Source organism: Xyrauchen texanus, chromosome 47 (assembly GCF_025860055.1).
Source record: "Xyrauchen texanus isolate HMW12.3.18 chromosome 47, RBS_HiC_50CHRs, whole genome shotgun sequence".
NCBI lineage: Eukaryota > Metazoa > Chordata > Actinopteri > Cypriniformes > Catostomidae > Xyrauchen > Xyrauchen texanus.
The window spans coordinates 1,347,684-1,357,852 of NC_068322.1; the positions used below are offsets into that span (position 1 = coordinate 1,347,684).

The window sequence follows — 10,169 nt, forward strand, 5'->3', positions numbered from 1 at the left end:
CTCTGTGAGGTCGTTTTATTTAAAGTTAGATCAAATTATATAGAGACAAAATTAACATAAGTACACAAAAAGACACATATAAATGTGTTCCATGTAAACTGCACCTTTATATTAATAATTTCTGAAACTTTTGCTCATTTATAATTTATATACTGTTGCCGGTGACAGTACAAAATGGTAATATATTGTATGAAGGTTTATATTAAGATTTATGAAAGTTAAAAATGGCTATATATTTTTTAAATCGTTGATCAGCAGATTTTTCATATTTACTGTGTTTATAGCGCTTGTAATAGGTCGTTAAAATATATCGCATATTAGTAAACGGACACATTAATAGACTATTTATGTCCAAACAATAAAGTCCTTGAGTAAATCAACTGACATGCGTCCTCTTGTGGGCAATTATAGAATTACAGTGTAAATTCGCATCTATAGCCACCAGATGGCAGCATTGTGCCCAATAATAATTTAGGAAGCATAAATATGCCCTACTTTTGTGGTTTGACAGATTTGTAAATTTCTTATTTATTTATTTCTCTCTCTCTTTCTCATATATATATATATGAGAAAAAATGTGTGTGTGTATATATATACACACACACAAATATTTTGGGCAATATTATTAAAAAGTAATTAAACGTTACGTTTAGGACTTTTATTTTGAAATTCTCGCTCAGTAGTTTGATGCGTCTGCAGGTGAGAGATGTTTACGTTTCTGTTTTTCTTCATTTAATCATTAATCAAAGTCGGATTTTCTTTATTTGCAGTCGATTTACTGCGATTATGCTGAAATATTGCTCTAGGATGGACTATACAGATTTTAAAAGTAAAATACCAAATAATAAAAATGTTATATCTATCTTAAAATATACTATTAATATTTGAATACGTTATTAAAGACGTTTGGCGTTCTGTGGAATTTATGTATTAAACACGTGACGTCACACACGTGTTATTTGAAATCGGCGTTTAACCCGAAACGAAAGTGACCGTTTAATTCGAATCTCTGGTTTCATCCAGTGCAGAATGAAGCTCCGGGTGAGAATCAACAAACAGACCAGCAAAGTGGAGCTGGACGGACCAGAACCGACTTTATCCGAGCTCAGCGACCGGGTCAGAGACACCCTGCTGCCGGAATGTGGCCTTGAGTGAGTTTGAAAGACTGATGGTTCTGCCTGGTTTTGATTGTTATGTGTTGGTGCTGTATATGTATAACTCAACTCGTGAATGAGATATTACAGTTTAATGTTCTGCTGCTTTGAAATGAAATGTGTTGTGAAAAGCGCTGTACAAATAAAAATAACTTGACTTGGCCACCTGGTTGAGCTAGTAGATCATCTTAGACCAGCAAGAATACCAGCTGCTCACACCAGTTTGAAGTTGTCCAAGCCAGTCCAAGATGGTTTGCTACCCTCAGCTAGGTCCTCACCTGCTTGAAACAGTTAAAACCAGCTACCGAGTTCACAATTACAACCTTAATCTGGTGTTATTATAAGTTGTGATTTGATGTTCAGTTCATTTGTTGTCTTTTAAAAGTTAATTAATACTGAGCCCCTTAGGGCAACATTTTTTTTCTTCTGAAATAGTTTTGCCTTCCCTCGCCATACGGTTTGCGTTTTGCACGCAAAACTGTCCTCTAAGGGGCTCCTTCTAACTGCTTCTCAGAAACCACACTTTAATTTTCACCCTTCAATGTTCTCTCATGTGAGTTATTGTGTTTGCGCAGCTCTGACGTGGAGTTTAATCTTTCTCTGAATGGAAAAGAGGTACTGCTGGACACCGGACAGACTCTCTCCTCCTGTGGGGTTGTTGCTGGTGACATGATCAGTGTGATTTTACCCCAGAGCAGCTTGCAGCTAAAACAAACACCGAACAGCACTAGAGCCACTGAGCAGAGACAACGCCTGGCCCACACGCACGGATCCAGTGAGGAGGCGAGTTCTGACCCGGTCCATGTAGAGGAACACACACACACACACACACACACACACACACACACACACTTTTTGAAAATGGACAAATATTGATTTGAAATTCAAGAGAAACAAACAGCTAGATGCAGAGAGTCAGCATGTGTGTGTGTGTGTCTGAGATCTTCTGTGTGTTTTTGTTCAGGCGGGTCCCAGCTGCAGTGAGAGTGATGCTGTCATGGAGGAGGACGAGGAGGAGGCCGGAGTCTTCGCTCCTCCACCGCTGCTGTGCTGCGAGACCAGTTCTGGTCTGATTCCTCACGCTCTGGAGCGGCTACTTGACTCTGCGAGCTGTCAGAACCCGTCGGACTGTCTGATGCTTGCCGCGCACCTGATGCTGCTGGAGACCGGCTTCCTGACGCAGGTCAGAGTTCACCTCATGACCTCTGTGACCCCTCACAATCACTTCAGTGTAATTACACCCAGTTAAGTAGTTAAGTCGTATTGCATCACTTACCGCTAACCGCATCGGTGTACCCTTATAGACAATTTACAACATTGTTGCCATGACGACGGCACGTAGAACAGATTGTATCACACTTAAATAGTTAACACACATATCGTTTATGTTGTAAGTGTATATGTCTTGCTTATATTTGTCTCTGCATATTCACACTTAACCTTAAAATCGTCACGTTGGTTGCACTCCCTCTCAGGGTCCTAAGGTGACCTCGGGTGAGATGCCGATTGGCTGGCGGGCAGAAGGGGGCGTTTACAAACTTCAGTATGCCCACTCACTCCTCGAGAACAGTCTGGTATCAGTGGTCACTGTTCCGATGGGCCAATCACTCGTCATTAATGGTGTGTTATTCAACCCACAGTTGCGGTTCACTAATAAGGTCTTGTCTTCCATTACTGGTGACGTTTTTCTGTTTCATGTTTTTTTTATTTTAAAAGCCGTCCTCAAGATGGACAAGAGTTTGGAGAGTTCTAGAAAACTGGTGCTGAAGCCAGATGCCTACGTGACACCTGATTGGGCAGGTTAGAGGCCAGAGATAGAATGAATTTGTCTCTGTAATGTCTTCGCATTTAATAGTGTGACGTGTTGACGTATTGTCGCCCTCCGTAGGTGGCACAGACGTCGTTTACAGAGACTTACGGAAACTCTCACGCCTCTTTAAAGATCAGCTGGTGTATCCGCTCATGGCCGCCGCCAGACAAGGTGATTGTTCCTGACACAGTATAATCTATAGCTATGTACTCGTACTATATTTGCAGCATATATCGTGTGCATAGTCTGAAAAAGTCTCCTTTTTGTCTCATTATTTAATCAGACTGACAAAAGTTAAGATATTTTATATTTTCGAGATCACAACAGGATGCTACTCTGTGAATTAAACATGAATTTATCATAAGCGGCTTCACACATTAACTGTGAAGCGTGCAGCACATGCAGACTTCATATTTATTTAATTAAAGTGCATCCAAAGCGGTTTGATTGTCATAATAGGACCTATAATGATTTTTATTTTATTAATTGTGCTTTAATTTTCCCCCAAATATCTCAAATCTGTGTGAGACTTTAAAAGCAGACAGCGTGTGGTTATTGAATTGAGTCAGTACTTCTGATATTGTGACCGTTTTTTTATTTATTTTTATTATAGTGTCACTTTTGTACCAAACTACTGGTACTTTAATAGTGTGTGTATGTTTGTGTCGCCCTTTGGTGGAGCAGCACTGGGATTGCCTGCTCTGTTCGGTCTGCCAGTTCTTCCTCCTGAGCTGCTGTTACGTGTGTTACGACTGCTGGACGCCGACTCGCTCATCTCACTGTCAGCTGTGTGCCGAGACCTGAACGCCGCTACCCACGATCCCTCAATCTGGAGACACCTGCTGCACAGAGACTTCAGGGGTAACACCACACACACACACTATACACAAACAAACACACTCACTCACCCACACACAAACAAACACACACTACACACCCACAGTATACACACACACCCACACACACTCACACAAACACACACTCAAACAAACAAACAAACACACACACAAACAAACAAACACACTACACACCCACAGTATACACACTCAAACAAACTCATACACACATACTCACACAAACTCACTCACACACAAACAAACTCACACTATACACACAAACACACACTCACTCACACAAACACTCACACACACACACCACACAAACAAACAAACACACACCCACACAAACTCACACAAACAAACAAACACACACTACACACCCACAGTATCCACACACACTCACACAAACAAACACACACATACTCACACAAACAAACACACACAAACACACTCACACACAAACAAACTCACACTACACACAAACACACATTCAAACAAACAAACAAACACTCACACACAAACAAACACACACTCACACAAACAAACACACACCATACACACACTCACTCACTCACACAAACAAACACTCACACACAAACAAACACTCACTCACACAAACAAACAAACACTCACTCACACAAACAAACACTCACACACAAACAAACACTCACTCACACAAACAAACAAACACTCACACACAAACAAACACTCACTCACACAAACAAACAAACACTCACTCACACAAACAAACACTCACTCACACAAACAAACACACACAAACACACACTCACTCACACAAACACACACTCACTCACACAAACACTCACACACACACACACCACACACACTCACACAAACAAACAAACAAACACACACCCACAAAACTCACACAAACAAACAAACACACACTACACACCCACAGTATCCACACACACTCACACAAACAAACACACACATACTCACACAAACTCACTCACACAAACAAACACACACACACACTGCAAACACACTCACACACAAACAAACACACATTCAAACAAACAAACAAACACTCACACACAAACAAACACACACTCACACAAACAAACACACACCATACACACACTCACTCACTCACACAAACAAACACTCACACACAAACAAACACTCACTCACACAAACAAACAAACACTCACTCACACAAACAAACACTCACTCACACAAACAAACACACACAAACACACACTCACTCACACAAACACACACTCACTCACACAAACACTCACACACACACACACCACACACACTCACACAAACAAACAAACAAACACACACCCACAAAACTCACACAAACAAACAAACACACACTACACACCCACAGTATCCACACACACTCACACAAACAAACACACACATACTCACACAAACTCACTCACACAAACAAACACACACACACACTGCAAACACACTCACACACAAACAAACACACATTCAAACAAACAAACAAACACTCACACACAAACAAACACACACTCACACAAACAAACACACACCATACACACACTTACTCACTCACACAAACACACACTCACTCACACAAACACACACTCACTCACACAAACACACACTCACTCACACAAACACACACAACCACGACCTCACACACACACACACAACCACGACCTCACACACACACACACACACACACACACACACCACCACGACCTCACACACACACACACACACTATAGGTAATGTTTTGTTTTGTTTTATAGTGTGTTTTGCTGGCGGCGCTCTGCCCAGAGACACAGACTGGAGAGACGTGAGTCTGATGTTTAAAATGATGTTTTTAATACACCATGATGAAATGACCATTAATTGCATTTTTCAATCACACTGAGCAATCGCCCAAAATAAATAGAAAAAAAAAAGAAATATCGTTTAAAATGTTACAAATGTCACTGTGTGAAATGTTTTGCTGAAAAAGGTTTTGCCGTCTTCAAAACAACTGACAGTTGCTTTGATGTTGTTATCTAATGCAATGACATTTAAAAATGTGATGTTTTGAGGATTAATAACGCTCCTTTTCTGTTTTGCCCTCAGCTTTACAAGAAGAAATATAAACAGAGGAAGCAGAATGAGCGTATGAGCAGATGCAGGTTTTACCCCCCTCACGTGCCTCCAATTTATCCTCTTACCCCCATCCCACACGCCCCTCTCCCCCTCTACCCTCCCGGCATCATTGGAGGAGATTACGACCAAACCCCCGTGGTTCTGCCCCGCCCACGCTTCGACCCCATTGGCGCTGTCCCCGCTCATCTCCCAGGTGTGGGCGTTCCCAATAACTGGCGGTCTGTGAGGCCCGGAGGAAACCGGCCAGCAGACATCAGGAGGGGGTTCATTTAAACGTCAGCACTTTAAATACTCCAACATGAACTTGCAGATGATATTATCAATGTTCTTGTGCTCCCTTCATTAAAGCAGTCGCACACTGGAACGGGTCATTTGTTTTATTGATACTCATAACTGAATTGCAAAAATAAAAAAACAGCTTTCTGAATACGCACCGCCACCTCAGTCTGTTGTTGATCATAATTAAAGATAGTCCCGCCCCCGACTCACGGCATCAGTCGGATCAATGCTGTTGTGTCGGGCTGGGGGGTCACGCAAAACAAACTTTTATAGCCCCGCAGAGACACTGTTTACAAAAAGTTACACAGTCGATATTCACTAAAAGTGTTGCTCTCAAATTAAATTTGGAAGTGGGGAAGATTTTCAGTGAATACCGACTTAAATTCCTGTCTGTTTCACACACAGAGGTTCTGTATGACTTAATATGAATATTAATATGTCTTTAACTATACATTACAAATTAGAACAAGATGTTGAAGCACAAAAAGAAAACATTAAATAAAAAGTGCAGGATTATTTTTAGCTGGACTTTGTTTTATTTCTTCATAGAGACGCTTAAAGGGACAGTTCACCAAAAAGTGAAAATGCTCTCATTTATTCGCCCTCATGCTATCCCAGATGTGTGTGACTTTCAATCTTCTGCAAAACACAAATTAATTTTTAGAAGAATATTTCAGCTGTGTTGGTCCATACAATGCAAGTGAATGGTGACCAGAACTTTGAAGCTTCAAAAAGCACATAAATGCAGCATAGAAGTAATCCATAAGACTCCAGTGGTTTAACCCATGTCTTCAGAAGTGCTGTGATAGGTGTGGGAGAGATACAGATCAATATTTAAGTCAGTTTTAACTATCAATCTCCACTTTCAATACTACATAATTCTTTAGTTTTTTGGTGATTCACATTCTTCATGCATATCGCCACCTACTGGTCGGGGCTGGTCATAACTGGACATTGATAGTTAAAAAAGGCTTAAATATTGATCTGTATCTCTCGCACACTTCTGAAGACATGGGTTAAACCACTGGAGTCGTATGGATTACTTTTGTACTGCATTTATGTGCTTTTTGAAGCTTCAAAGTTCTGGTCACAATTCACTTGCATGGTATGGACCTACAGAGCTGAAATACTCTTCTAAAAATCTTATTTTCCGTTCTGCAGAAGAAAGTAAGTATTTGATGTATCACACACATCTGGGATGGCATGAGGGTGAGTAAATTATGAGAATTTTCATTTTTGAGTGAACTGTCCCTTTAACAAGATTGATATTATATTTAACATTCGGTCTCAATTTTATTTGTCTCAGTTTTATATTTTATGGATAATTATATCATCTGGAGCTTGTATGTGTCAGTGGTTTAGCATTGTAGCCATGCGGACAACACCAGTGGTCACGTGTGGGCTTTCTCAATGCTGTTGGTCCACACAGGTCTCCGTTTCTCCAGGAACGCCCGGATGCCCTCTTGCCCGTCCCGCAGTGCCAGGTTCTCCACCATAGCTGCAGAAGCAGAGGCGTACGCCGCGTCCCGGCCCTGGGCCATCTGCCTGTAAAACATGGCTTTCCCTAATGCCACCACAGGGCGGCTTGACTCACACACCCGCCGGGCGATCGCCAGCGTCTCCTCCTCTAACTGCTCCTCACTCACCACCTTACTGATCAGCCCATGGAGCAGGGCGTCCTGAGCTGAGATGGGCCGCCCCGTAAACAACATCTCCATGGCAACCTGGAGACGGGGTCCAAAAAAATACGATACATTAAAGTATAACGTCCAAGATCACTATAAAAGCTTGTTTAGCGCTTTCAAAAGCGGGCATCTCGCCACACTCATTTAATGATATCACTCTACTATGATGCCCTAGTGTAGTAAGTTCACCTTTCTGGGTACAGCTCGCCCTATCGCCACACCTGGGGTGGAGCAAAACAGTCCCACGTTAACTCCAGGGGTGGCAAAGGTCGACTTATCTGTTGCTACGGCAATATCACAGCTGGCAACTAACTGGCATCCTGCTGCCGTGGCGACACCATTCACCATAGCGATGACAGGCACAGGGATATCCTGTATCAGGGTCATCACCTTTGAAACAAATGTGATTGGTTAACAAATAACCTTCCGCTATTCTGCACAAAAATCAGTCATGAACTAACCCCTGACCTCTGCACAGGTTTGGAACACCTTGCTGTGGTAGTCTCGGCCCTGGGCGGAGGTCAGCTCCTTGAGGTCGTGACCTGAAGAAAACACTGGACCCTGAGCTGCAGAGAAAGAGAGAGAGTTAACAGTCGTTTTCTTGCCGTGGACGGTTGTTTTTCGACTGATTTATTCTGGGTGAATTCTGAATGTTTTGCCTGATATAATAATCACTCGTAGCTCTTCGCTGGCACAGTCTGTCTGGAGGTTTTCTCTCAGGGACTCCAGCATGGGCAGAGATAACGCGTTCCTCCTCTTGCGGTTATTTAGAATAATCCTCCTGAAATGACATCACACAATTCAAGCAAGATTGCTCATGACCTGTCAGATAATAACAAGAGAGATGCTTAAAGGCATATTCCCGGTTCAATATAAGTTAAGTCCAATCAGCAGCATTTGTGAAATAATGTTGATTACCCGGTTGCTAGGGAGGGTAGAGTCACATGGGGTAACCAAATTGTCCCGGTTGCTAGGGAGGGTAGAGTCACATGAGGTAACCAAATTGTCCCGGTTGCTAGGGAGAGTAGAGTCACATGGGGTAACCAAATTGTCCCGGTTGCTAGGGAGGGTAGAGTCACATGGGGTAACCAAATTGTCCCGGTTGCTAGGGAGGGTAGAGTCACATGGGTTAACCAAATTGGCCCGGTTGCTAGGGAGGGTAGAGTAACATGGGGTAACCAAATTGGCCCGGTTGCTAGGGAGAGTAGAGTCACGTGGGGTAACCAAATTGGGCCAGTTGCTAGGGAGGGTAGAGCCACATGGGGTAACCAAATTGTCCCGGTTGCTAGGGAGAGTAGAGTCACATGGGGTAATCAAATTGTCCCGGTTGCTAGGGAGAGTAGAGTCACATGGGGTAATCAAATTGTCCCGGTTGCTAGGGAGAGTAGAGTCACATGGGGTAACCAAATTGTCCCGGTTGCTAGGGAGAGTTGAGTCACATGGGGTAACCAAATTGTCCCGGTTGCTAGGGAGAGTTGAGTCACATGGGGTAACCAAATTGTCCCGGTTGCTAGGGAGGGTAGAGTCACATGGGATAACTTCCTCTTGGTGGTGATTAGTGGTTCTCGCTCTCAATGGGGCGTGTGGTGAGTTGTGTTGATTGTGGAGAGTAGCATGAGCCTCCACATGCTATGAGTCACGTGATAAGATGAGCAAATTGACGGTCTCAGAATCGGAGGCAATTGAGTCTTATCCTCCGCCACACGGATTGAAGTGTGTAACCGTGCCACCGCGAGGACCTACTAAGTAGTGGGTATTCCAAATTGGGAGAAAAAGTATAAAAAAATAAATGTTTAAAGAGAGAGAAAAATATACAAATCTGTGTTCCAGTGAGGCATTTACAATGGAAGTCAATGGGGTAAAGGCAGAAATGTGAAGTTTATAATTATATAAAAGCACTTACGTTAATTCTTCTGGTAAAACTTGTGTGCTATTTGAGCTGTAACGTTATTAGTTATTTAGTGTTAACAACATTACATCGTCATGGCAACGGAGTTGTAAAACTGGATATAACTTTACACAGATGCAGTTAGCAATTGATTTTATCCCACTGAAATCATACTTTCATTCATATTGTTTATGTTGTGTCGCTATACTTTTGAAAAAGTGAGTGTTTAGAAATCGCCCCATTGACTTCCATTGTGTCTCACTGAAACAGATATTTGCTTATTTGTTTATTTTTTTAACAAAAGGAGGGGTGAGTCAAAATTAACTTTTATTGTAATCAACATTATGACACAAATGCTGTCAATTGAGCTTAACTTGTATTGAACCCGGAATATTCCTTTAA

At 42.2% G+C, this 10,169-nt stretch overlaps 2 protein-coding genes across 3 annotated transcripts in view; one reads left to right on the forward strand and one right to left on the reverse strand.

Moving 5' to 3' along the window:
* Positions 1-677: 677 nt before the first annotated feature.
* LOC127638951 (F-box only protein 7-like) lies at positions 678-6,870 on the forward strand. The gene is made up of 10 exons (XM_052120735.1): positions 678-699; positions 1,024-1,151; positions 1,730-1,937; positions 2,119-2,337; positions 2,630-2,774; positions 2,871-2,954; positions 3,043-3,135; positions 3,649-3,825; positions 5,558-5,604; positions 5,886-6,870. The coding sequence occupies exons 1-10, from the start codon at positions 688-690 to the stop codon at positions 6,186-6,188; spliced, it is 1,416 nt and encodes a 471-aa protein (XP_051976695.1). The 5' UTR covers positions 678-687; the 3' UTR covers positions 6,189-6,870.
* A 457-nt stretch (positions 6,871-7,327) lies between these two features.
* Positions 7,328-10,169, reverse strand: part of echdc3 (enoyl CoA hydratase domain containing 3) — a 13,642-nt gene continuing 10,800 nt past the window's right edge. For both annotated transcript variants that reach the window (XM_052120746.1, XM_052120745.1), the window contains 4 exons: positions 8,539-8,660; positions 8,348-8,445; positions 8,069-8,269; positions 7,328-7,918 (listed from right to left, as the gene is read on the reverse strand). In XM_052120746.1, coding sequence (XP_051976706.1) covers positions 7,586-7,918; positions 8,069-8,269; positions 8,348-8,445; positions 8,539-8,660 — 754 coding nt within the window. In that variant the 3' untranslated portion in view covers positions 7,328-7,585. The remainder of the gene's footprint in view (positions 7,919-8,068; positions 8,270-8,347; positions 8,446-8,538; positions 8,661-10,169) is intronic.

Coding starts and splice junctions, on each gene's coding strand:
- LOC127638951 (XM_052120735.1), top strand. Junction 2,775..2,870: donor CCAATCACTCGTCATTAATG/GTGTGTTATTCA, acceptor TTATTTTAAAAG/CCGTCCTCAAGATGGACAAG. Junction 5,605..5,885: donor GAGACACAGACTGGAGAGAC/GTGAGTCTGATG, acceptor TTTTGCCCTCAG/CTTTACAAGAAGAAATATAA.